This window comes from Gopherus evgoodei, chromosome 5 (assembly GCF_007399415.2).
Source record: "Gopherus evgoodei ecotype Sinaloan lineage chromosome 5, rGopEvg1_v1.p, whole genome shotgun sequence".
Classification (NCBI taxonomy): domain Eukaryota; kingdom Metazoa; phylum Chordata; order Testudines; family Testudinidae; genus Gopherus; species Gopherus evgoodei.
The window spans coordinates 50,596,236-50,618,191 of NC_044326.1; the positions used below are offsets into that span (position 1 = coordinate 50,596,236).

The 21,956-nt window shown below is 40.3% G+C and overlaps 1 protein-coding gene across 3 annotated transcripts in view; it reads right to left on the reverse strand.

The window, feature by feature from the left end:
- Positions 1 to 987: 987 nt before the first annotated feature.
- Positions 988 to 21,956, reverse strand: part of TEC (tec protein tyrosine kinase) — a 103,505-nt gene continuing 82,536 nt past the window's right edge. For 2 of the 3 annotated variants that reach the window (XM_030563340.1, XM_030563341.1), the window contains exons 8-18: positions 20,682 to 20,747; positions 18,742 to 18,796; positions 18,469 to 18,548; positions 17,523 to 17,656; positions 15,571 to 15,645; positions 12,127 to 12,298; positions 10,483 to 10,699; positions 8,603 to 8,667; positions 6,514 to 6,632; positions 5,976 to 6,133; positions 988 to 2,765 (exon numbers count right to left, since the gene is read on the reverse strand). In XM_030563340.1, coding sequence (XP_030419200.1) covers positions 2,688 to 2,765; positions 5,976 to 6,133; positions 6,514 to 6,632; positions 8,603 to 8,667; positions 10,483 to 10,699; positions 12,127 to 12,298; positions 15,571 to 15,645; positions 17,523 to 17,656; positions 18,469 to 18,548; positions 18,742 to 18,796; positions 20,682 to 20,747 — 1,219 coding nt within the window. In that variant the 3' untranslated portion in view covers positions 988 to 2,687. The remainder of the gene's footprint in view (positions 2,766 to 5,975; positions 6,134 to 6,513; positions 6,633 to 8,602; positions 8,668 to 10,482; positions 10,700 to 12,126; positions 12,299 to 15,570; positions 15,646 to 17,522; positions 17,657 to 18,468; positions 18,549 to 18,741; positions 18,797 to 20,681; positions 20,748 to 21,956) is intronic. The other variant, XM_030563343.1, reaches the window with a different exon arrangement.

A 21,956-nucleotide genomic window follows, 5' to 3' on the forward strand; every position in this document is an offset into this window, starting at 1 on the left:
GTGAGCCATGTGCTGGGGGCGGTGGCAGGGCAGGGTAAGCCCAGCTGCTACAGATGGTCTGGCAGGTTCCAGGCTTTCACAGTATAGCATGTGCTGCTGCTCCTACTTTGGTGGCTGTTTGGGGCTGGGTCTTTAGAATATTTGTGTTTGCTTATTATTTTTTCATGCAGCCATAATTCTTCTGTGCAAGAGAATCAAAGTGGTGTTTTTCAACAGTTCACAACTTAATTAAACCTGAATGGAATTTCATGGGATAAAGAAAAGCCTCCTCTCTAGTCCAAAGACTTTCTCCTTATTAAATTTAAAGGCCTGCGGCAAACAATAGAGGGGTAGAGTTTTTCCAAAACAAAACCAAAAAACAAACAAACAAACAAAAAACAACCCAAACAAACAAAAAGGTGCAAGAATCTTTTTATAAGATATGTGTGAGGCAACCTAAATACAGGGTTCACTACGAACTTCCCTTGTAACTACTTGGTTGGAAATTTAGTTGACCATACTATTATTCTACATGGAAAACTCTCAGTGACTTCAATAGAAAAGACTGCTGCATTAGGCCCTAGTTAATAATCCCACCAATTTATCACCTTGTATGCATGTTACACATAAGTTGCATATGGGGACCTTTTGTGAGGGTTAAGGGAGCTCAACCCTATATAGCAACCTTCACCATTTTGCATGATCAGACCCATCATGCTTTTGTAAACCACATCCCACAAACCATATCAGCTGTACATCTGCTGTAATCCTTACTTTTACTCAATAAAATTTCTAAATATGTAATATTTCATAATGTGGCTCAGGGCTGTCTGTACTATCTGTATATATCCTCTGATGCTGAATCCTGCTGTAAGTAATTAACATACCCATCGAAAGATGTTCAGTCCTATGCATCCCTGATGTCACTCCATGGATGTCAATAGTTATACCAGCAAAATGTTTGGCCAATAAATCATTATCTGTCAATAAATCAATGACAAACTGTTGTTCAAGTTTCCAAACAATTAACATTTGGTTTATTATACACATACTGTAGTATGACATTTGCTATTAAGACTATACAGCTTATTTCACAAATGACCAGGGACAGAATTATAGAAAATCTGCCATTTTAACAAAAAAAAAATCAAAGTATGTTTTCTTTCATCCACAGATGCCATATGTCACATTGTATGTGTAACATATAATATAGAGTAACTTGTTGTTGTTTAACATTTTCAGGAACAGAACACTTACATTTCATATAAATAAATGTGTACAGTATACATTTACAGTACATATAGTATATAAATTAGTTAACTGTTAATCAAATTCAGTGTGCTATAGTCCATTGAAAGTCAGCTGTCATGTATTGTGCATGCTGTTTATTGCTATGATTGGTCTCAGGACTGGTCCCAGATACTCTCTTGGTGAAAAATTCCCAAGAAACACTTCCTGGCATAAAATAAATTAGGGCTCAATCCTACAGTGAGGGCTTTGAGTGCTGCACTTGAGCCACTGGTCTAGGCTGACCATGGTGCTTTGTTACACACAGATGAGCAAAGTAAGCTGAGTGGCATGGGTAAAACAGACTAATGGCATAGCAAGAATATTGGCCCCAGTATATGGCATTAAGCAGTGGTGGCAACCTGCGGCCTATGGGCCGCATATGGTCCATCAGGATAATCCGCTGGCGGGCTGTCAGACAGTTTGTTTACATTTGCATGTCCGCCTGCAGCTCCCAGTGGCCATGGTTTGCCATTCCCGACCAATGGGCACTGCGGGAAGTGGCGGCCAGTGCGGCCCGCAAGATGCCCATCACTGGCATAAAGCATTAATCAACAGGCTGTGAGAAATAATATTTCAGGAGAACCTTTGGAAGCATTCCTATGGGAGCAGGTGGCCCTCACAAAATGACCTTGCTTTTAGTTTTTAAGCAAAGCTCCTAAGCACACAAGCAGCTCCTACTACTGACTGGCAGCAAGAGTAAAACAAAACTCATAAACATGGACACTATATATATCATTTGCATTTACTAGTTTGCACTTAAGTGTCTGTACTTTTGCCGTACCCTATAATGTGCTCCATGTATCAATCCCAATTTTTCACTAACCCCATAGTAACTCTTCAGAGAGAGCACAGGCATGGGTGGTGTGTAATGGAGGCTGGGGGAGGCTAAGCTGCCCCAATCCTCTGCTAATGCTCCCTGCTGCAGCCCCAGGACTTGGCTGTGGCGAAGTTCAGAGCTCCTCTGGGAGGCCCGGGCTCAGGGCTTGGCCCCAATCGGCCAGCCAGGGTTCAGGGTTCCTCCAGACTGCTTCGGGTGCCAGCAGGCCAGCCCAGGCTCGGGGCTGTTCCGGGCACCAGCTAGGGTTCAGGGCTATGCCAGAAGACTGCTCAATGAGAGCGAAGGATTGGAAGAGGGCAACGCCTCAAGCAAAAAGGGCAGGTGGCTGGGGACTAGCCTCTCCGAATGCAGGCACGCACAGCCCATGTTGGTGAATATATTGTGCATGTTTCTTTATATTATGTGGAACTTTCTCCACATGACTGCTGAGGAAATGCTAAGTGTTAATGCTTAGGCTCTCCACACTTCATTCAGCAACACTCAGAAGTCTGCAGGATCATGCTCTTAAAGAATAATGCCATGTCTCTTGAATGTTGATTCTTTGCTGTACTTAGAATTCCTGTGCCTCCACTCCTCTTCTTCAGAAAGCATCTTCACTTTCTGCTATCTCATCAATTATACGCAGCAAATCTTCAAATGTAGGGCGTCCCTCAGGTTTCTAAGAATTAAAATGCTTTGTTGTACTGCCAGTTACTAAAGTCACATCAGAAAGATTTTATTTTGCTGAAGCAATAATGTGTACAAAATAAAATAGCAGGAAAAATGTATGCGTAAAAAGATAAAAAATGCCATTAAATTTAAGCAGATGAGAGGCAGCATAAAGAAACATGGCAGGTAAATTTCTATTAACCTAAAGTATTGCTAAGACATCTCATACCCGGTGAAGCCATAAAATGAGGTTGTATGCTATTCTATTTCTTATTAATCTAAAATTAATTTAGAACCTCACACAATGCTAAAAATGTTATACAGCATTATTTTTCTTAATAGATTTCTAGGTGGAAGAAGGTTATTGTGTTGATAAAGGCACTGCCATACCGAATCAGACCCTAGAGCCATCTAGGCCAGCGGCCTGTATCTGACAGTGGCCAGCACTAGATGCTTCAGAGGAAGGTGCCAGAAGCCTCTCATTAGGCAGAAGTGAGAATTTGCCCCTCCCTGTAAAGCCTTTCGAGATTGGCCTAAACTCTGCAGCATGAAATTTAACATCCCTTCTAAAATTTATGTTAGCCATAGCTATTGTAACTCTTGTCATCAGTATAAATATGCAGTCCATTTTTAAATGGACAAATTCTTGGTCTCAACAAGAATCATGTATCAGTGAGTTCCACAGTCTAATCATATATTGTGTGAAAAAGTATTTCCTTGTAACACTTTTGAATTTACCACCTTTTAATTTCATTGAGGTCCTTTTGTACTTGTGTTATTAGACAGCAAAAACAGAAGATCTTGACCTACCTTTTTTACCATGAATTATTTTATACCCAGCAAATTGACTGATTCTCTGTCAGCCTTCCTGACTCTGACATGCTTGAAGAATGTCTTGTCATTTTTTAAAATGCCTTTGGCTAGTTGTTATTCAAAAGCATTTTGTTCAATGTTGCTGCCTCTAATCTCTTTCAGTGTTATGCACTCCATATCCTTTTCTTGATCTGGAGGTTGTTAGTATAGGCATACTAATATATTTATATTCTTACAGCTTGAGATTTGTATCATAAATTCAACTGCATAGTACTCTCATTGGATTCTATGGAATATTTTGTGTTCAGCACTACTCCCTCACTACTTCAACTTTGTCTGTCTTTCTGTATAGTTTATCGCTAACGCTGTGTTTTAGTCACGGGTATTTTTAGTAAAAATCATGGACAGGTCATGGGCCATAAACAAAAATTTGCAGGCCTGTGACCTGTCATGACTTTTACCAAAAATGCCCACCCTGACTAAAACTTAGGAAGGGGCTGCAGGTGCTCTGGCGGGGAACAGTCTGGGGACGCTATTAGTGCTGGGAGAGGTGGCCTGGGACCCTGCTGGTGCTGGAGGAGGTGGGGGAGCAGGCCGCAGCATGCAGCCTGGGACGCCCGCTGGTACTGGGGGTGGGAGGAGCCAAGCCATGGCATGTGGCCCAGGACCCCTACTGGTGCTGTGGAGGTTTGGGGAAGCTGATGGGGCTTCCTACCCAGTTCCACATCCCTGCAGCTCCTAGCCAGCAGAGGCAGGGGCCAGGGCAGGGGCTCTACTGCTCCAACCACAAGCACCAGCTGCCGCAGATTCCATTGGTCAAGAACTGCAGACAATGGGAGCAGCAGAGGTGCGGCCTGTGGGCACAGACAGCTCGCGGCTTGGAGACCCTCACCCTCCGCCACCTATGAGCTTCAGGGGGACCATGCCAGTGGGAACCAGGGAGCCTCCCACCTCAGGTAAGTGCCCTCCGTGCACTCCCTAACCCCCTGCTCTAGCCCTAAGCCCCCTCCCACACTCCCAAACTGTTGCTGCTGGCACAGGAACTTCCTGGCTTGGGCAGCCTCTGAGCCAGCACTAGCCACAGCAGAAGTCACGGAGGTCACAAAAAGTCATGGAATCTGTGACTTCCGTGACCACCTGGACAGACTCGCAGCCTTATTTATAGCCAGGTATTACAGTATCCCATTGATTTTTGTCATTCGACCATGTTTCTATAATGCCTGATACATCAAGGTCCTCTTTTTCTGTGAGGAATTCTAGTTCAACTATTTTTGCTTTTATGCTTTTTGCATTTATGTATGGATTTTGTATTTTTACCAGCTGCCTGTTTTAGTTAATCCCTGGCAATGACACTCTGCTGATTTCACAGAGGTTTCCCCTTTGGTCTTTTCCTGCCCCTGCTCTAGAGCAATTATAAAGCAAAAGAGATCTTTTCCCCTAAGAAATAAACATGAAAGTTGAGTGAGACAAATGGTGTCAGGAAGTCATTGGAGTAATACTAAACATTACCAAGTCACAGAGCCCAGTCCTGCTTTCAGTGAAGTCAATGGCAAAATTCATATGGATTTCAGTGGGAGCAGGACGGGGCCCATAGTCAGTGAAAGAGGAAGTTTTCTGTTTGCATAGGTGGGGTGATTTCAGGAATGTGTCGGATCAGTTGACGCAGAAGATCCCAATATATGGCTTTAGTGCCTTCAACCATGTGGAGCACCATATCTTTTGAACTACAACATTTAATTCTGCTGCTGTTTGTCATTTCTTCCTACTTTTCCCTCTGTTCTCATTGGTACCATTATTGACCTGTTTTCACTTTTAGTTACCCTGCTCTCTGTTAATAACTGCATGTTAAAAAGAAAAAAGTGACGAGAAAAAATTATTTCCCTACCTGTGTAACGACCTCTCGGCATCTAACCACCTTGTTTATTTCAAAGTGCTCCCATGTGGTCACTCCAATACCCATCTCTCCATCCTCCATGTATATCATGGCCACTAAAACCATCTTATTCTTATTTCCCATTTGATCTTTCCCTGTACCCTGTCCCTTTGTCTTCTTCCATTGTCTCCTTCTTTGTCACTCCTCAAATTTTAAGACTTACCTTCAAGAATACACCAAGTTCCAACCTGGCCTAGATTTCTGACCTCATCTCTTATTATGTTCTGCCCCTGCTGATCCATCAACAATAGCAGCTTAACTGCCTTGTTCATTTTTTTTCCCCCACACCTTTCTCCATGTTTCTTTCCATAGTGCCTGTATGCATGGAATACAAGGAGAGATCCTCAAGGCCACCTCATGGTTGAGAAGGGTGGCTTTTGAATAAAATGCAATCAGAATTTTAGACTGATAATTAGGTGTGGCAACAAAACTCAGCTTTTGGTGGGTAAAGAAAGGACAGAAAAAGAAATGTACCTCATGCCAGCACATTACCATCACTTCATACACATTCTTGGTAGCTAATTTTGGCCGATACAGACGCTGTCCTTGGCTAACCATAGTTACCACTTCATAATTTGTGTTTTTCTCAAAGGGCATTTTACCCTCAGTAAATACTTCCCACATTAGAACACCTGGAAAATGAAAGGCATGAATAGATTGTCAAGTAAATAACAAATACTTCTTTAAAATACTTGTATGCCACTAACTATGGATTTGGTTTTTTGAATGATAAATGTGTTCAATACGGGCCCTATCCTGAAAAAGCTCAGTCCCCTAACTACCCAGCAGGCCTAATTCACCTAACATCTGTGTAAATAAGAAGTAATTCCACTGACTTCAATGGAATTACATCAGTGGAAAACTGGGACAAATGAGAGAAGGATCAGGACCAATGATTTCACTGAGCATATCCTAGGAGGTTTGGATTCTCCTTGAACAATTGGACCCTAATTGCTTATTGGTGAATTGAAAAAAAATAATTTCCATATTTAATTGCTAAAGAGTGTCTTACCAAATGACCAGACATCTGATTTGCTGCTGAATCGGCTATAATTAAAAACTTCCGGGGGACACCACTTTACAGGAAATTTAGCACCTGAAGAGCTTGTGTACTGGTCATCAAGGACATACCTAAAAAACAAAAGCATGTGATATTTCCAGTCTGATTCCCTTTCTGAAATCACCATTTATGTCATATTTGCTTATATTTTAGGAGCTCACATTGCCACCTAGTGGTTAGTGATTGTTAGTCTCACAAAGTGTATTTTAAAAAAAAAACGTCAGTAATAGTGCTAACGTTTTATTTATGCCTGTTAACTTTTCTCATTGTTACACAGTCTTTCCTTGTAGTTATTCATTTCATACTGTAGGTCAGGGGTTCTCAAACTTGGGCTCAGGAACTATCAGCCTCCACCCCAAACCACACTTCACCTCCAGCATTTATAATAGTATTAAATATTTTAAAGTGTTTTTAATTTATAAGCGGGGCAGGGGGGTTGCACTCAGAGGCTTGCTGTGTGAAAGAAGTCACCAATACAAAAGTTTGAGAACCACTGCTGTAGGTCATGTATGAATTACATTGTTACACTGAGGAAAAGAGCTATGTGAAAAATGCCAGTTTCTTACTCCACAGAGATCTGGTGCTCATGGGACAGTTTGTGTTCAGATATCATGTGAGTGCACAAATTGAGTAGATGGGAAGGGTGAAAGGAACCAGGCACGGTGCAGTTTGACAACAACGGGCACTGTCAAAGTCCCTGTTCTCCGATTGCTTCCTCATAGTGCCCCCACAGGGACCCATCAGTGGAGCTGGCAAGAAGTGTAGAGAAACTTCAAGAGAAATTGTCCCACCCTATGGCACCATGCCTCCTAGTGTTCCTGCATCACCGTTTACACAGATGACAGGCTATCTGGGGCCAGTGTGTCCCTCTTTTCTTTATTTACAAAAATAATGTGTTACAACTGCTAACCCTGCAGTCTGACTACATCTACTGAAGACTAGATTCTATTGTGCATCATCAACACAATTTTCAGATTCTTTTTAGAGAATCTTTTATCATAAGAAGATTGGAAAATGAGATGTGAAATTTTTCATTTTGTTCTCATGAACAAATGTTGTACAACTTTATTCCTTGTGATAGTGCAAAAAGAGAGAGCCCATCTTGACTTTCAGATCCCAGGGTGAGTTATAGGGTTGGCAGTAAGAAAAATCATTTTATGAGTTGCTAATTGAACACCTTTGATAAAGAATTCATTGAGAGTGACTGAATATAGAACCCACCACAACAGAATTTTGGCAGAGAAAATTTGAGTGAATGTTAGGTTTTAAATGGGTGAGATTATACTAGATTATCCTAATGGGGGCAGATAAGGAGCAGCCAAGTTCCCAGATGAACAAATGTGTTGACTGGCATAAGGTAAAAAGGGACTTCTAAGATACAGAAAGTGGAGGGGTCAAGGGGAAAGCTACACTGTTTCATGAACAACTGTTTTCCTTTTCTGAATACAAAGCTGGTGATGACAGTAATAAATAGGTTTTTCTTCAACATTGAACATAGATGTCTTGTGACTTTTAAAAATAATATTTTAACCAATGCAAGCAAAATCCAATTGTCTAAATGTGTCGGAGTTATTATAATAACAATACTTTAAGGATTTCAAAACACTTTACAACCAGTTATGGCCCATTATACCCATCGTTAAGAGGCCCAGTCTCCATAAAGTGATGCACAGCAGGGGGTTGAGCCTAGTCTGTGTATTCTGTTTAGAACAGGCTGGAAGCTACAACTCCTTACTCCATCTATATGTAAGATGTGCTAAAGTGCCTGTCACTATAATGCCCCACAAAACAAGTTGCATCATTTTGCTTTTCTTATTTTTAAAAAAGAAAGAAAATATCACACTGTGACCACAAAATAAGTAAGTTTGAGAGGGAGAAATTTACAAAACCACTGGAAATAAGACAAGTTAGTTACCTGGAGAAAGAAATGTCATTTTTGTCTGTAATTTTAAAGTGATGTAATGTCTCAAGTGCAAGAACACATGTTATGCCAAATCCATTCAAAAACCATTGCAAATAAAGTATGTCAACTTGGCTGTACCTTGTCATTCCAAAATCAGACACTTTCACCACTCCTGACTCATTCACTAAACAGTTTCTGGCAGCCTGCAAAGGGAATAATTATGTAATTAATTGTGAGGAAAAATCAAAATAAGAACATGATTAGATGAAATTCTATTTATTGTATATTGGAATAAATTCTACAATCACTATTCAGAAAACTCACATTGAATTTGATAGGAATTCTGCATGAATAATAACTGTACAATTTGGTCTGTTGTTGTGAAGCCCAATCATAATTTATAGTGAGAGAATATTGCATTATTTGCATGTTCATTTTCTATATGTAGTGCTTGATCCTCTTTTCACTTATGCTAGCATAAATCAAAGTCAGTTGAAGACAGTGGAGTTACACCAGTTTAAAATCAGATTTTGGCTCAGAAATTAGACACCTACTGAATGACATGATTTATCTGCTTATATTCTTTATTATTTATTACTTAATTTAACTAAAACTATGGGGGCTGAGTCTTCTGTCCCTTACACCAGTGTAAAGCAGGAATAGTTCCTCTGAAGCAATGGAATTACATAGGTATAAACTCAGTATTATGATCACAGTCAGGCCCCCTGCCGTTTAGCATTTTGTTCATTTCTAGTACATCAGAACCTTCTCAGGCCCTAGTCTCTTTTCCCACATGTTCTAACTCATTTCAGTGGTGTTGCACGTGATTTATGGGTATAAGTGAGAAGAGAATCAGACCCTAATATCTTAATGATATAGCAAAGTTCATCATTCAGAGAAACACATAATTTTGTTGCCTCCAGTGAAAATTAGCATTAGTATAGCTGTCCTTCATATGCATACAGTATACAAAAAAGGAAGATCAACTCTAATGATCTGATTTTCCCTTTTATTAAAGCAAGCAGTGTTTCAAATGAAACTGTGTTTTAGAGCAGTGGTTCTCAACCAGGGGATATGCAGAGGTTTTCCAGGGGGCACATCAGCTCATCTGGATATTTGCCTAGTTTTACAACAGGCTACATAAAAAAAACTAGTCAAGTCAGTACGAACTAAAGTTTCATATGAACAACTTGTATATACAGTTCTATATACTATGCACTGAAATGCAAGTACAGTATTTATATTCCAATTGATTTATTTTATAATGATATGGTAAAAATGAGAAAGTAAACATTTTTTCAGTAATAATGTAGTGTCTCTTTTGTATTTTTATGTCTGATTTTGTAAGTAAGTAGTTTTAAGTGAGGTGTAACTTGGGGGTAATGCAAGACAAATCAGACTTCTGAAAGGGGTACAGTAGTCTGGAAAGGTTGAGAGCCACTGTTTTAGAGGAACAGTAGTATATTACTTATCTTAGACTCCTACATGTTATCTAAAACTATGTCATACTAGAACCACTGTGTAAGATAGAGAGCTTTCAAGACATCATCCCATTGCTCACCAAAGTAAATATTTCATTAAGATCAGTCACTAGGTCAATGATGAAACAGACAAGATATAAATAAATTCTTTTAAGTGCTTACTTACTGAAACAGAGACATATTATAAAATGAGCAGGAGAAATTACTGTATGTGGTTAGTAAGAATTCTGAATAATGAAATTAATATATTATAAAGCATAATTTTCTGTGCAGAATTTCCAACAATAATAATTTTATTAAAACACTTCGGAGGTTTTTAATCCGCTGCCCATGCAAATTCAATCATTCCTCCTTGCCGCAGGTGGGTTAATTTTGTGGATTTTGCTTAATATTAACACAACCAGTTAAACAATAGCATATATTTGAGAAAGTTATGAGTAACTGAAAAAGAGACATGTTTAGAATAGAAACAGTTTCTTACCCTTAACTATTAATGCATACATCAGAAATGTAGTAAAGAGGCTTATATGATATTACCAGATCTCTGTGGATAAAACTGTTTCTCTCCAAGTACTTCATCCCTTCACATACATCCTGGCACATTGTCAGCAGGGTATCTTTATTAAAGTGTCCACGTTTTTGTCGAAGGTAATTCAGAAGGCACCCATGTTCCATGAACTCTGTCACTATGTAAATAGGCTTCTGCTGTGTACAGACCCCATAGAGCTGAACTAATTTAGGATGGGTTAGCTTCCTGAAAAGATTTAAAACATATAATTATTGTACCTTTCATCCCTCCAAGAAGTCTCCTCACTTAATGTTGTAGTTATGTTCCTGAAAAATGCTACTGTAAGCAAAACGATGTTAAGCAAATCCAGTTTCCCCATAAGAATTAATGTAAATGGAGGGGTTAGAGTCCAGGGAAATTTTTTTCTCACACACACACACACACACACACACACACACACACACACACACACACACACACACACACACACACACACACACACACACACACACACACACACACACACAATAAGTTTTAAACAAACAATTTAATACTATACACAACAATGATGATTGTGAAGCTTGGTTGAGGTGGTGGAGTCAGAGGGTGGAAGAGGGTGGGATATTTCCCAGGGAATGCCTTACTGCTAAATGATGAACTAGCACTTGGTTGATCCCTCAAGGGTTAACACGTTGTTACTGTAGCCTCATACTCTACAAGGCAGCACAAATGGATGGAGGGGAGACAGCATGGCAGAGAGAGACAGAGATATACAGCATGTATGTGAGTGAGAGATGCGTATTGCCCCTTTAAGTATGCTGATGCAACTCTAAGTACACTGCCCTTTCAAGTAGATCAGCAAGTTGAGACAGCAGCTACTGCCAGCAAGCTCCCTCCATCCTGAGCCCTGTCGTGTGCCCCCCTGCTCTATGGAGATGGAGTAAGCAGGGGGCAGGAGCAGTGGGGAGGGGGACCACCCTCACATTAGCATCTTTCTTCTCCCTTCCCCCCTCCCGCCCCACACAGCAAGCAGGAGGCTCCCAGAAGCAGTTCCAAGGAGCAGTATATGGCAGTGGGGGGAGGGACAGCTGAACTGCCAGGCAATTGATAGTCTGCTGGGCAGTTGCCGCACAGGGAACTTAGGGGAGCGGGGAGATGATAGCGGGGCTGCTGGTCCACACTGGCTACAAGTCTCCACCAAGCACTAACGGGATGCTCTTTTTGCAAGCAGTGGACAAAGCAGGCAGTTGCCAAGACAACATTATAATGGAGCTTTGCACAACTTTAAAAGAGTACGTTTTCTAATTGATCAGCAATGTAACAATGAAACAATGTTAACCGGGATGACTTTAAGTGAGGAGTTACTGTACAAATCTCACCTGGCTAGAATTTTTTATTTATAAAACAAAAAATAAATAATTGGAGATATACCAATCTCCTAGAACTGGAAGGGACCTTGAAAGGTCATCAAGTCCAGCCCCCTGCCTTCACTAGCAGGACCAATTTTTGCCCCAGATCCCTAAGTGGCCCCCTCAAGGATTGAACTTACAACCCTGGGTTTAGCAGGCCAATGCTCAAACCACTGAGCTATCCCTCCCCCTTATAAAGAAGTGCATATGTATCAGAAACCTGGGCCATGTGGAATAAGTGCTAAGTATTATACAGCAACTCACATCATTACTTTAGCTTCTTCTATGAAGTCCTCCTCATACATTGCACCTTCTCGGATTGCTTTGATGGCCACTTTATATTGCGCCCTCCATTTGCCAAGACGCACCACTCCAAAGAGACCACTCCCCAATTCTCTCATGAAGGTCAACTCTGATGGATTAATTTCCCATTTCTCTATAAGAAAGAAAAAACAATGACTGTTAAATTATAATAGGGAACATGTTAGATCTAAAGTGACAGAGGGGTGTGTGAAAATACTACTAGCAAATTTGGGGATTTAGGTGTACTTCGGAACCACTTTAAAAATCTTTGTATCTCATGAATTGTGAAACAGCCACAGCCTACAACAAACTTTTAACCAAGACAGAGGTCAAAATCAGACTCCGTTTTTTAAACCATTAATTAAATACTAGTCACTGAAAGCCCATGCTCTTGAATGGGTGTCATTCATAAAGTCGTGTGCTTAAAAAAGGCTGAGAACTTAAAAATTGGACAGTAACAGACTGTGAATCCAAGTGATGATTAAACCTGGTCATATTCTTTCATAGATTCATAGATTTCAAGGCCAGACTGGACCACGGTGATCATTTAGCCTGACCTCCTGTATGGCACAGGACACAGAACATCCCAAAAATAATCCCTAGAGAGTATCTTTTAGAAAAAACATCCAATCTTGACTTTAAAATGGTCAGTGATAGAGAATCCACTCTGACCCTTGATAAAGTGTTCTAATGGTTAACTACTCTCACCATTAAAAATGTACACCTTATCTCCAGTCTCAATTTGTCTAGCTTCAACTTCCAGCCATAAGATCATGTTATGTCTTTTTCTACTAGATTGAAGAGTCCATCATTAAATATTGTAGATACTTATATCTCTATATAGATACATATCCCCATGGAGATACTTACAGACTATAATCAAGTCACTCCTTAATCTTAACTTTGTAAAACTCAATAGATTGAGCGCCTTGAGTCTGTCACTATAAGGTACATTTTCTAATCCCCTAATCATTCCTGTGGCACTTCTCTGAACCCTCTACAATTTATCAACAGCCTTTTTGAATTATGGGCACCAGACCTGGACACAGTGTTCCAGCATCACTGCCAAATACAGAGGTAAAATAACCTCTCTAGTCCTATTCGAGATTCCCATTTTTATACATCCCAGGATTGCACTAGCCCTTTTGGCCATAGCGTCATACTGGGAGCTTATATTCATCTGACTATCTACCACAACCCACACATTTTTTCAAAGTCACTGCTTCCAAGGATAGAGTCCTTTATCCTGTAAGCCTGGCCTACATTCTTTGTTCCTAGAGGTATACATTTACATTTAGCCATTTTAAAATGCATATTGTTTGCTTGCATCCAGTGCACCTCAGTGTCCTTTTCATTATTTACCACTTGCTCAATTTTTGTATCATCTGCAAACATTATCAGTGATGATTTTGTGTTTTCTTCCAGGTTATAGATAAAGATGTTAAATAGCATAGAACCAAGAACTGATCCAAGTTGGACCCCACTGGAAACCAAGCAGCCTGATTCCCTATTTAGAGTTACATTTTCAGATCTATTAGACAGTTTTTAATCTATTTAATGTGTGCCATGTTATTCGTATACTGTTCTAGTTTATTAATCAAAATGTCATGTGGTACCAAGTCAAACACCTTATAGAAGTCTACGTATATTATGTCAATACTATTACTTTGTACAACAAAACTTGTAATCTCATCAAAAACAGATATCATGTTAGCTTGACAGGGTTTATTTTTCATAAATCCATTCTAAACAAAAAGAGCTCTCAACCATACTTATAGCGGTTTCCATCACTTCACACTGACTCAAACAGACATTCTAGGCTTCAGAGTGATGTATGAGGTTATTGTGTGTAGTAGTTGTGTTGTTGTGTGGATGGCTGCATTGATTTGTGTGTGGGTTGTGTTACACTGGGAGAGTTGTGTGGATTCGTGGCAGATGAGGGGTGTGTGCTGAAGAGAGGGGCTCTGTGTGTTTGGGCTTATTGTGTATACTGGTTGTATTGTGTAGATGGTTGTTTTGATTTGTGGGGTGGTGCTAGGCAATGTGGTGCTTTGTGCGGGTGGCAGTTGGGTACACAGCTGTGGCAGTTGAACCAAGTAATCCATACAGTTTAGTCTCTTGAGGGCTGTAATATCTTGTTCTAATTTCAGTTGTTGGGTTTATTGTGTGGGTGCTGGGCACTGTGGTGACCTGTCATATACAGGAGGTCAGAGTAGGTGATCTGGTGGTCCCTTCTGGCCTTAAATTCTATGATCCTAATCCACCATCCGTGCAATCTCCCTCATATAACCAATGAAATTGAGGCATGCAAATTAGTTGTAGAGTAAGGATGGTGAACTGTTGAGTTACCTCTGATATCACAATGATCTAATATTTTTGGCATGGCATAGATGCAGAGCCGTCCCTAGCTTCCCCCAAACTCCTGCCCCTCCTCTTCCCGCACCTGCTCCACCCCTTCCCTCAAGCCCCTGTGCTGCCTCTTTCCAGCTTCTGCTCCCTCCACAAGTGACACTGGGAGTCGGTGGGGTGGAGCGGGCCGGCGCCAGGCCCCCCACTAACCCTCTAGGCCACCCTGGACCCTGCATCCCAAAACATGGGACCCGGGCCTGTTGTTCCAGTCCCTCCTATGGATGGGATGGCTCTGCATAGATGTACTGTTTTAATTCATAAAGTCAAAGTGACTGAGAACTTAAAAATTGTATGGTAGCTGACTGCAAAATCCAGTGATGATTGAATCTGGTGGTATTCTGAACAAAAAGAACCCTCAATCATGCTTGTAGCTGCTTCCATTGTTTCAGACTGACCCTAAGACATAACAGGCTTCAGAGTGACACAGAGTGCCAATCCTGGACTCCTATTATATAGATTGACATTGTATTATCACTTGTATTATACTTGAATCAGCAAACTGCCCTAATCTAAAATTTTGTCAATTCATCTAAGCATCATAACCTAGAGATGCACAATGTCCGATGTGCTAAAGTATGAGCCAGATCATTCCATTCCGTTCCATCCCATCCCACTCCACAGAAAGCCAAAACAACGTATGGTATGGCCCAATTTAAGTAGCAGAATGAGCTTGAGGGCCTGCAAAGGAGGAAAAGGCAGGGCCCTCTAACTATGCAGATCACCAAGCATCCATAGGGGCAATAAAGGGAGGCAATGAATTCTTGTGGAGAACAGACCCTCCTGCCACTTCCTTCAGGAGTAATGTAGTCCTTGCATTTACTGACACACCTGGATTCCAAATCTACTCTTCCTGTGAGGCTTTAAAGAATTAATCCAGACAGTCACAATAAAAAAATTAGAGATTTCCATTATTTTTAGTATATATTTTGTCAATTTAGATTTACACAATTTCACTTTCTAGGAAATTACTGTATATTTATGAAGGTGTGTTATTACCATAGCTGAACCCTGCAGTAGTTGGTGCAGGCTTCTTCTTTGGAGTCACTGGGTATCGCAACCGTGTAACAAGACCTAAAATTTGGAGAAAATTTATAAATGGAACATAGTCTACCACAAAATAGTGTTAGGCAGCAAGTCACTCATATTTTTATTGTGTATTATAATACTGGATAACCATGAGAATATAGTAGTTGTAGTGATATTGGTCCCAGGATTAGTGAGACAAGTTGGGTGAGATAGTATCTTTTATTAAACCAACTTGTGTTGGTGAAAGAAACAAGCTTTCGAGCTTACACAGAGCTCTTCTTCAGGCCTAGGAAAGGTACTTTGTGTCACAGGAAAATGCAAGTAGGGGGACAGAATATATAAATAAATAGAGGTGAGGATATAGTGACAGTTCTTTCTTCTAGGAAAAAAAGAACTGAACTTATTCTTGATGTATACATCTTTGCTTTGTCTTGATCACTTGATGATTCCCTCTGGGGCACTTGGAATTGGCCACTGTCGGAAGACGGGATACTGGGATAGATGGACCTTTGGTCTGACCAATTATGGATGTTCTTATGTTCTTTAACATTGAATCTGTCAGCATTCAGCCCCTCTGAAAATAAGAACTCTTAAAATTTGGCCTACATGTTGTCTGTATTTTTTATTGCTAAAATAATGTACATCTAGCATCTAGAATACCACCACTGGCTGTTGAGGAGGGACTGCACCTACTGTAGCTCAAGTTGGAAAGATTTTCTAAAAGGTATAGTCTCATCAGTATGTTTGATGATAGTCTCATCAGTATGTTTGATGATTAGTGCATGCAGCTCCCATTTATAATAACAAGAGTCACTCACATAAAATCCCTTTTATTCAGACTCCATTTTGACTAAATATTCTCCTAACACCCAGTTAGGAAAAGATAAAGATAGTAAACGAATAAAGGATAAAACAGAGGGAACAATAACCAAGTAAATAATTTTTAAAAATGAACTAAAATTATGACAATAAATAAGAGTCATTGTTATGTTTTGGAGGAGAGGAATTTGCACTTATCTTGCTTCCAGATTTATTATTTTAGAATTATTTATATTCAAATAATGTAACAAAAACTTCCTAAGATAATTCTCAGAGGATCCCAGGTCCCCTCAAATTTGATGTAAGCATCTTGAAAACATATCCTTTGAGATGGGATCAGCCACTGTCTGGACTTGAGTGAAAATCACTGTATCATTTTAATTTCTGTGCACTGGTCAATATCCTGGAATGTGTGCTAAATGGCCAGTGGATTCTGACTGCTAGCATAACCAGCTACAGGATCACCACAGTGCCAACAGAATTGTCTGGTGCCATATTGCTGGTGTATAGGTTCCTAAACCATCCCTTCCTGAGTACTGGCATAGAGGATGTTGCTGGGATACGTATATACCAATTCCCAGCTGCCTATTCAGCCCCTTGTATCTGTTAGTAGCCGGTGTTGGCTAAAGCCCTTAGGTTACTCTGGGGTACTAATATTACACAGAGTAGAATCAGGATCAGGGGAATGCAAAGGTGAGCTTTACAACACATTTGGAGCCCCTTAATTGTCTTATCTGTCTGTCCCTAAACCTTAGCCAAGGATCTAGTCCACTGTGTAGTAAGTTAATGAAAGATATTGGATGGATTCAAAATTTAATGAAAAGAGACTACAGTAAAAATAAACTATATAGTTCTGAACACTCCCTAATTATGAGGAGTTTGTTCAATGTGTAAAATTTAGAAGTTATTCATGAACTAGAAAGAAGATTTTTAAAAAAAAAACATTTTAGAGTGATGCTATAAACAGGAAATTTTGTAAAAGGCAGTGTCCCATAGTCCCTTTAAAGGGCATTTATAGTCTGAAGAGAGAATATGTTAAGATGGCATCATCTTCCTATTCAATTTGCTTCTATTTAATTGACAGAAAAATCAGATTCATTTACCTGCTGCATTATGTTTATGATACTCAATTATCTCTGGAATGGTGTTAAAAAGATGTTTTTCTGCTAGATAGTATTGCTTTGGTGACGTCACTGTTTCTTTTATATGGTAGTGTCTTATTCCTGATGAACCTTCTCTAAAAAACAAGAATTAAAATACAATCACATTTTTTGGAATGAATCCAGAAGAGAGGTACATGTTAAATAGGAAATGAAATCACCTATAGATATAAAACTGTATCTAGCCCTGCCAGATGGATAAGAGAGAACAAATGGCCACCTGCTTTGTTTACCCATACAACAGCTGTAACAATCACTGTGGTCATAGAGCTCAAAGACTGTGTAAGATTAGCACCCACAGTGGCAGTACTGTGTACAGAGGAGGCGATGATGAGTGGGCTCACTCCTATGTATTGTTCTGTGTCACTGGTCCCTTGGTACACTGATTAAAGCACTTGTACCCACTTCAAGGGTATCACTGGCTGTTCTCTCCCTGCCCTCCCTGAAGCTCCTGGAGGCACTGCAGTGCTTTTAAGTACAATGTGTCTCAGAGACCCTTTTGGTGCAGCAGGAATTTGCACCACTCCCAAAGTGGCCTTTGTCTTAAAGGCATTATCAAGGCTGTAAAATTTAGGCCAAAACTTCCAAGTTGGATACCTAAAGTTAACCACTTCAGCAAATGGTCCAATTTTAAGAGGTGCTGAGCACCTTCAACTTGCACTGATCCCAGTAACAGCTGTGAGTGCTCTGCACCTCTGAAAATAAGGTTACACATTTAGATGCCTAACTGTGGATTCAGGGGGCTAATTTTAGGCATCCACCTTTTAAAATATTGGGCTTATTTCTTTGTTGAACAAATAAATCTCCTTTTTGTAACCTGTGAGCTCATGTGTCTATGCAAATCAAATGTAAACAACAGAAACTGTAATTAGTGACAAAAGTAACTTACCCTCCATATTTTGTATAAAGAGATACCGTATACAGACCCGGCTGACTAGAGTCCCTCACCACAAAACCACCTTCTTTATCCTGAAATCCAAGCACAATGACAATTTCAGGCTCCAAGCAATGTTATGCTGTCTTTCTTTTTACTTGTGCTCCCTGAAATTTTCATGAGTCAGAGTTAACTGATCATTTCATTTTTAATAAGAGGAGCTACCGTAAGAGAATTCCATTTGTTAACAATTTTGTGCTGGATTGATACAATAATACAAATACTTACCTCATCTCTGAGAAGTTGTTCGGCCTTACTTCTGTTCAGATTTCTGCAATACCATCTGGAAAAAAATTCTAAACTCTTAAAGATATTAGCAATTAAAAAAAAACTTAGTAACTACATAACATTGTTTTATGTAAGATAGGAAGTCAAACAGAGTCAACATAGTTTGCAGAACTTGAGGACAAGAACTGAATCTATTGAAATACAGTGAATTTACAAGAAGTTTCAGTCATCATTACATTGTGTAGTTTATAGACAGAACCGTTCTGAAACAAACTCAATAGGCTCTAACAAAAGCATGGAGCCCAATAAAGTTCAGGTAATATAACTTACTCTGCAACCATAATACCAGTCAAATATGTGTATTAACAGCTGTCATTTCAGTGAAAGATCGTAAGCAACTGAACTCTTAACTAAATCTTGAACAGGCTGTTTACACACCAATCATCTAGTTACTGATTGGGCTTATTAGTAAGGTATGAGTTTGTTGGTTAGATTTTAGAGGGTAACTGATCTATTCAGAGTGCAAGGTAGAAGTGAGTCAAAGTTTACCTTTGCACATCCCTGATCTTGGTGCTAGCTCAGTGCATAGCCAATCCTGTGTGCTAGGTTAGAACAGCCAAAGAGGTGTTCAAATTTATGCCAGTTACCGATGGGCCACAGTAGTCAAAAACACAGCTGGGGATTGGCATGGTATCGCATGTCCCAGCTATGCCCTCTTTCCCCGCTACACTGGAATTTGGGAAAAAGTAGCATACAAGTCCAGCCCCTACATCAGCTCTGCAACACTACAAGGCTAAATCTCTAACAGCTCTCTCTTTTGCACCAGAGTAATTCTCCCTGAGCTGGTTAGAACCAGACTACAGCATGCTGGTGATGAGGTGCAAAGTGGTTGCACCAGAGAATTCAGCATGATTTCTTCGTATCTCTCCTTATTAATTTCATAGCACAGAGCAAGGCAAGACTCTCAATAAAAGTCTCAAAACTCAGGGAGTAATGTTGGAAAAGAATGAGTAACATCTAGTAAAGATGAGAAAATGAATCCCTAAAGAACATCTATCTTTGGCCAAAAAATAGAAATGTGAGTCATAAATAATTTGGACCAAAGTTTTGTAATTAATAATGTAGTTTTATATCCTGCTTTACATATCTTTTCTTGCAGTTTAATTTTATTTAGTATGAGTTCATACGAAACTTTAGTAAGTTTTTAATATATCAGCACAGTAGTTTATGCCTGCTCTTGTTCATAACCTGATATTTTAAAACAAAATTTTAATTCGAAGAAACAGGATTACGAAAGAGCTTCATAACTTCCATCCTCTCAAGTCTCTCATAAGTAGTTCATAATTACCCATATTGTTGTAAAATGCTTGTTGTATTTCCAGTTGTTTATATTTGATTAGCTGATTGAATGTACAAATGTTTAAACTGCACACGGATATCTCTTTTGTTCAAATTTGGACTTACTGGTCCAGATTCTCTGGTCATCTATATTTTCATTGTGCTGCTTATGTTCATTGCTTGGGTGCAGTGGAGAATAAAGGACACTACTTTATTCTTTTATAGTCAGATTCCTTTCAGATGACCATGCCACTTCACATTAAAGATTCAACACAGACTTATAATAGATGAAGTTCCTTAAATGTTTCCCTTGTCCTAGCAATACTTCTTTGCTGTTGCTCAAATTTGGACCCAAAAGTACATGACAATCTCCTCTCATTTCCATCACTGTAAATCAAGATATTTACCACAATGAAACAGTGATAGTGAAAGAAGAATCAGAAAAAAAATGTACTTCAAATCTTTTGAAAAGTTCCACTTCTGATCTTCGTTATGTAATCTATAAATTTATACAGATTTATTTTTAAAATATATCCTTGCAATTGCTAAAGCTTAAGGTTTATTTTATCCTATTTCCCACATTTATGCTAATGTTCACTTACTCATACTGATCAAGGTTGTTGGACTTCTTTCCTGTTACATAGTTGCTTGGAATATATCCTGTGCTTCTAGAAAGAATAAGAGAAACATTGCACCATAAACTTTAATCACGATACAATCTGGGTAACAAGATACAGAATGCATTCTTAAAACAGTTCTTCACATTGCTAATTAGTAAAGGTCACCAGCACTCTTTTACCTTATAATTGACCAGTTCTGATTCTCATTATATAGAGGGTTGTGGTTTTTTTCTCCTGACTCATCTTCCCTGAATCTAATGAGGATACACTGTATGTAGAAGGGTAAAGTTAAAATACTGAGCCGATCCACTCTTCCTGTATAAAAAGCTGCAGGAGGGGACAAGATGAGAAACCCTATGCTTCTAGGCCAGCTTTGTGTTTGGTGGTCCTAACTCCATCCCTGGGGATATACTCTAACTGAGATTGTCAGGAGAATTGAGATGCCTGCTGTTCCCCAAAATATATCACACAACAACCCTGCTGTCTTTCATTAACTCAAAATTACCTTTAACAATTTTCAATATTGAAGTGGTGAATGTTGGAGCATGAAGAGTATCATTAAGACAATGTGAGATATCTAAAATACCTTTAAAATAAATGGGTGTAGTGAGGTGGCCTTGCTCCCAGCTGCCCCGGAGGACGAAGAGCCCAGCCGGAGGCTGGACTGGGCAGAGCTACAGAGCTCTCAGCCCGCCCTGCAAAGGATCAAGCGCCGACCTGGAAGTATAAAGGCGGGCCCTCCGAGCTCAGTGAGGTGCCAGCGGCCAGAGCGAGCACACGTCCGGGAGCTCGGAACTGGGAGACTCCTGCAACCCAGGCTAGCCACCCAGAGTGGCCCGAACTTCCCCGTGCTCGCTACCCAGAGGAGCTGCCGGAGCTTCCCCGTGCTCACTACCCCGAAGAGCTGCCAGACCTGCCCTCCAGCCCCGGCTGGGACAAACCCATGCACCTGGATCCTGCGGAGGATGACCCCAGGATCCAGGTAAGCCCCAAGGGGGAGTCTGGAAGTAGCCCGGGGGCAGCCGACCCTAGTCTGGCTGCAGGCGAACCAGAGCCAATGTCAGTGTGTTGTGGCCAGGATCCCCACTGACACAGCCGCAGGTTGCCTGCCGCTGTTAGGGCCCCGGGCTGGGACGCAGAGGAGTGGGCAGGCCTGCGTCCCCCCTGCCACCCCACTCATGGGTGGCAGTCTCCCCCTTACCTCAACGCTCAGGCCCAGAAGCCTGGGCATCTTACCTTCTATAAACTGAACTGCTT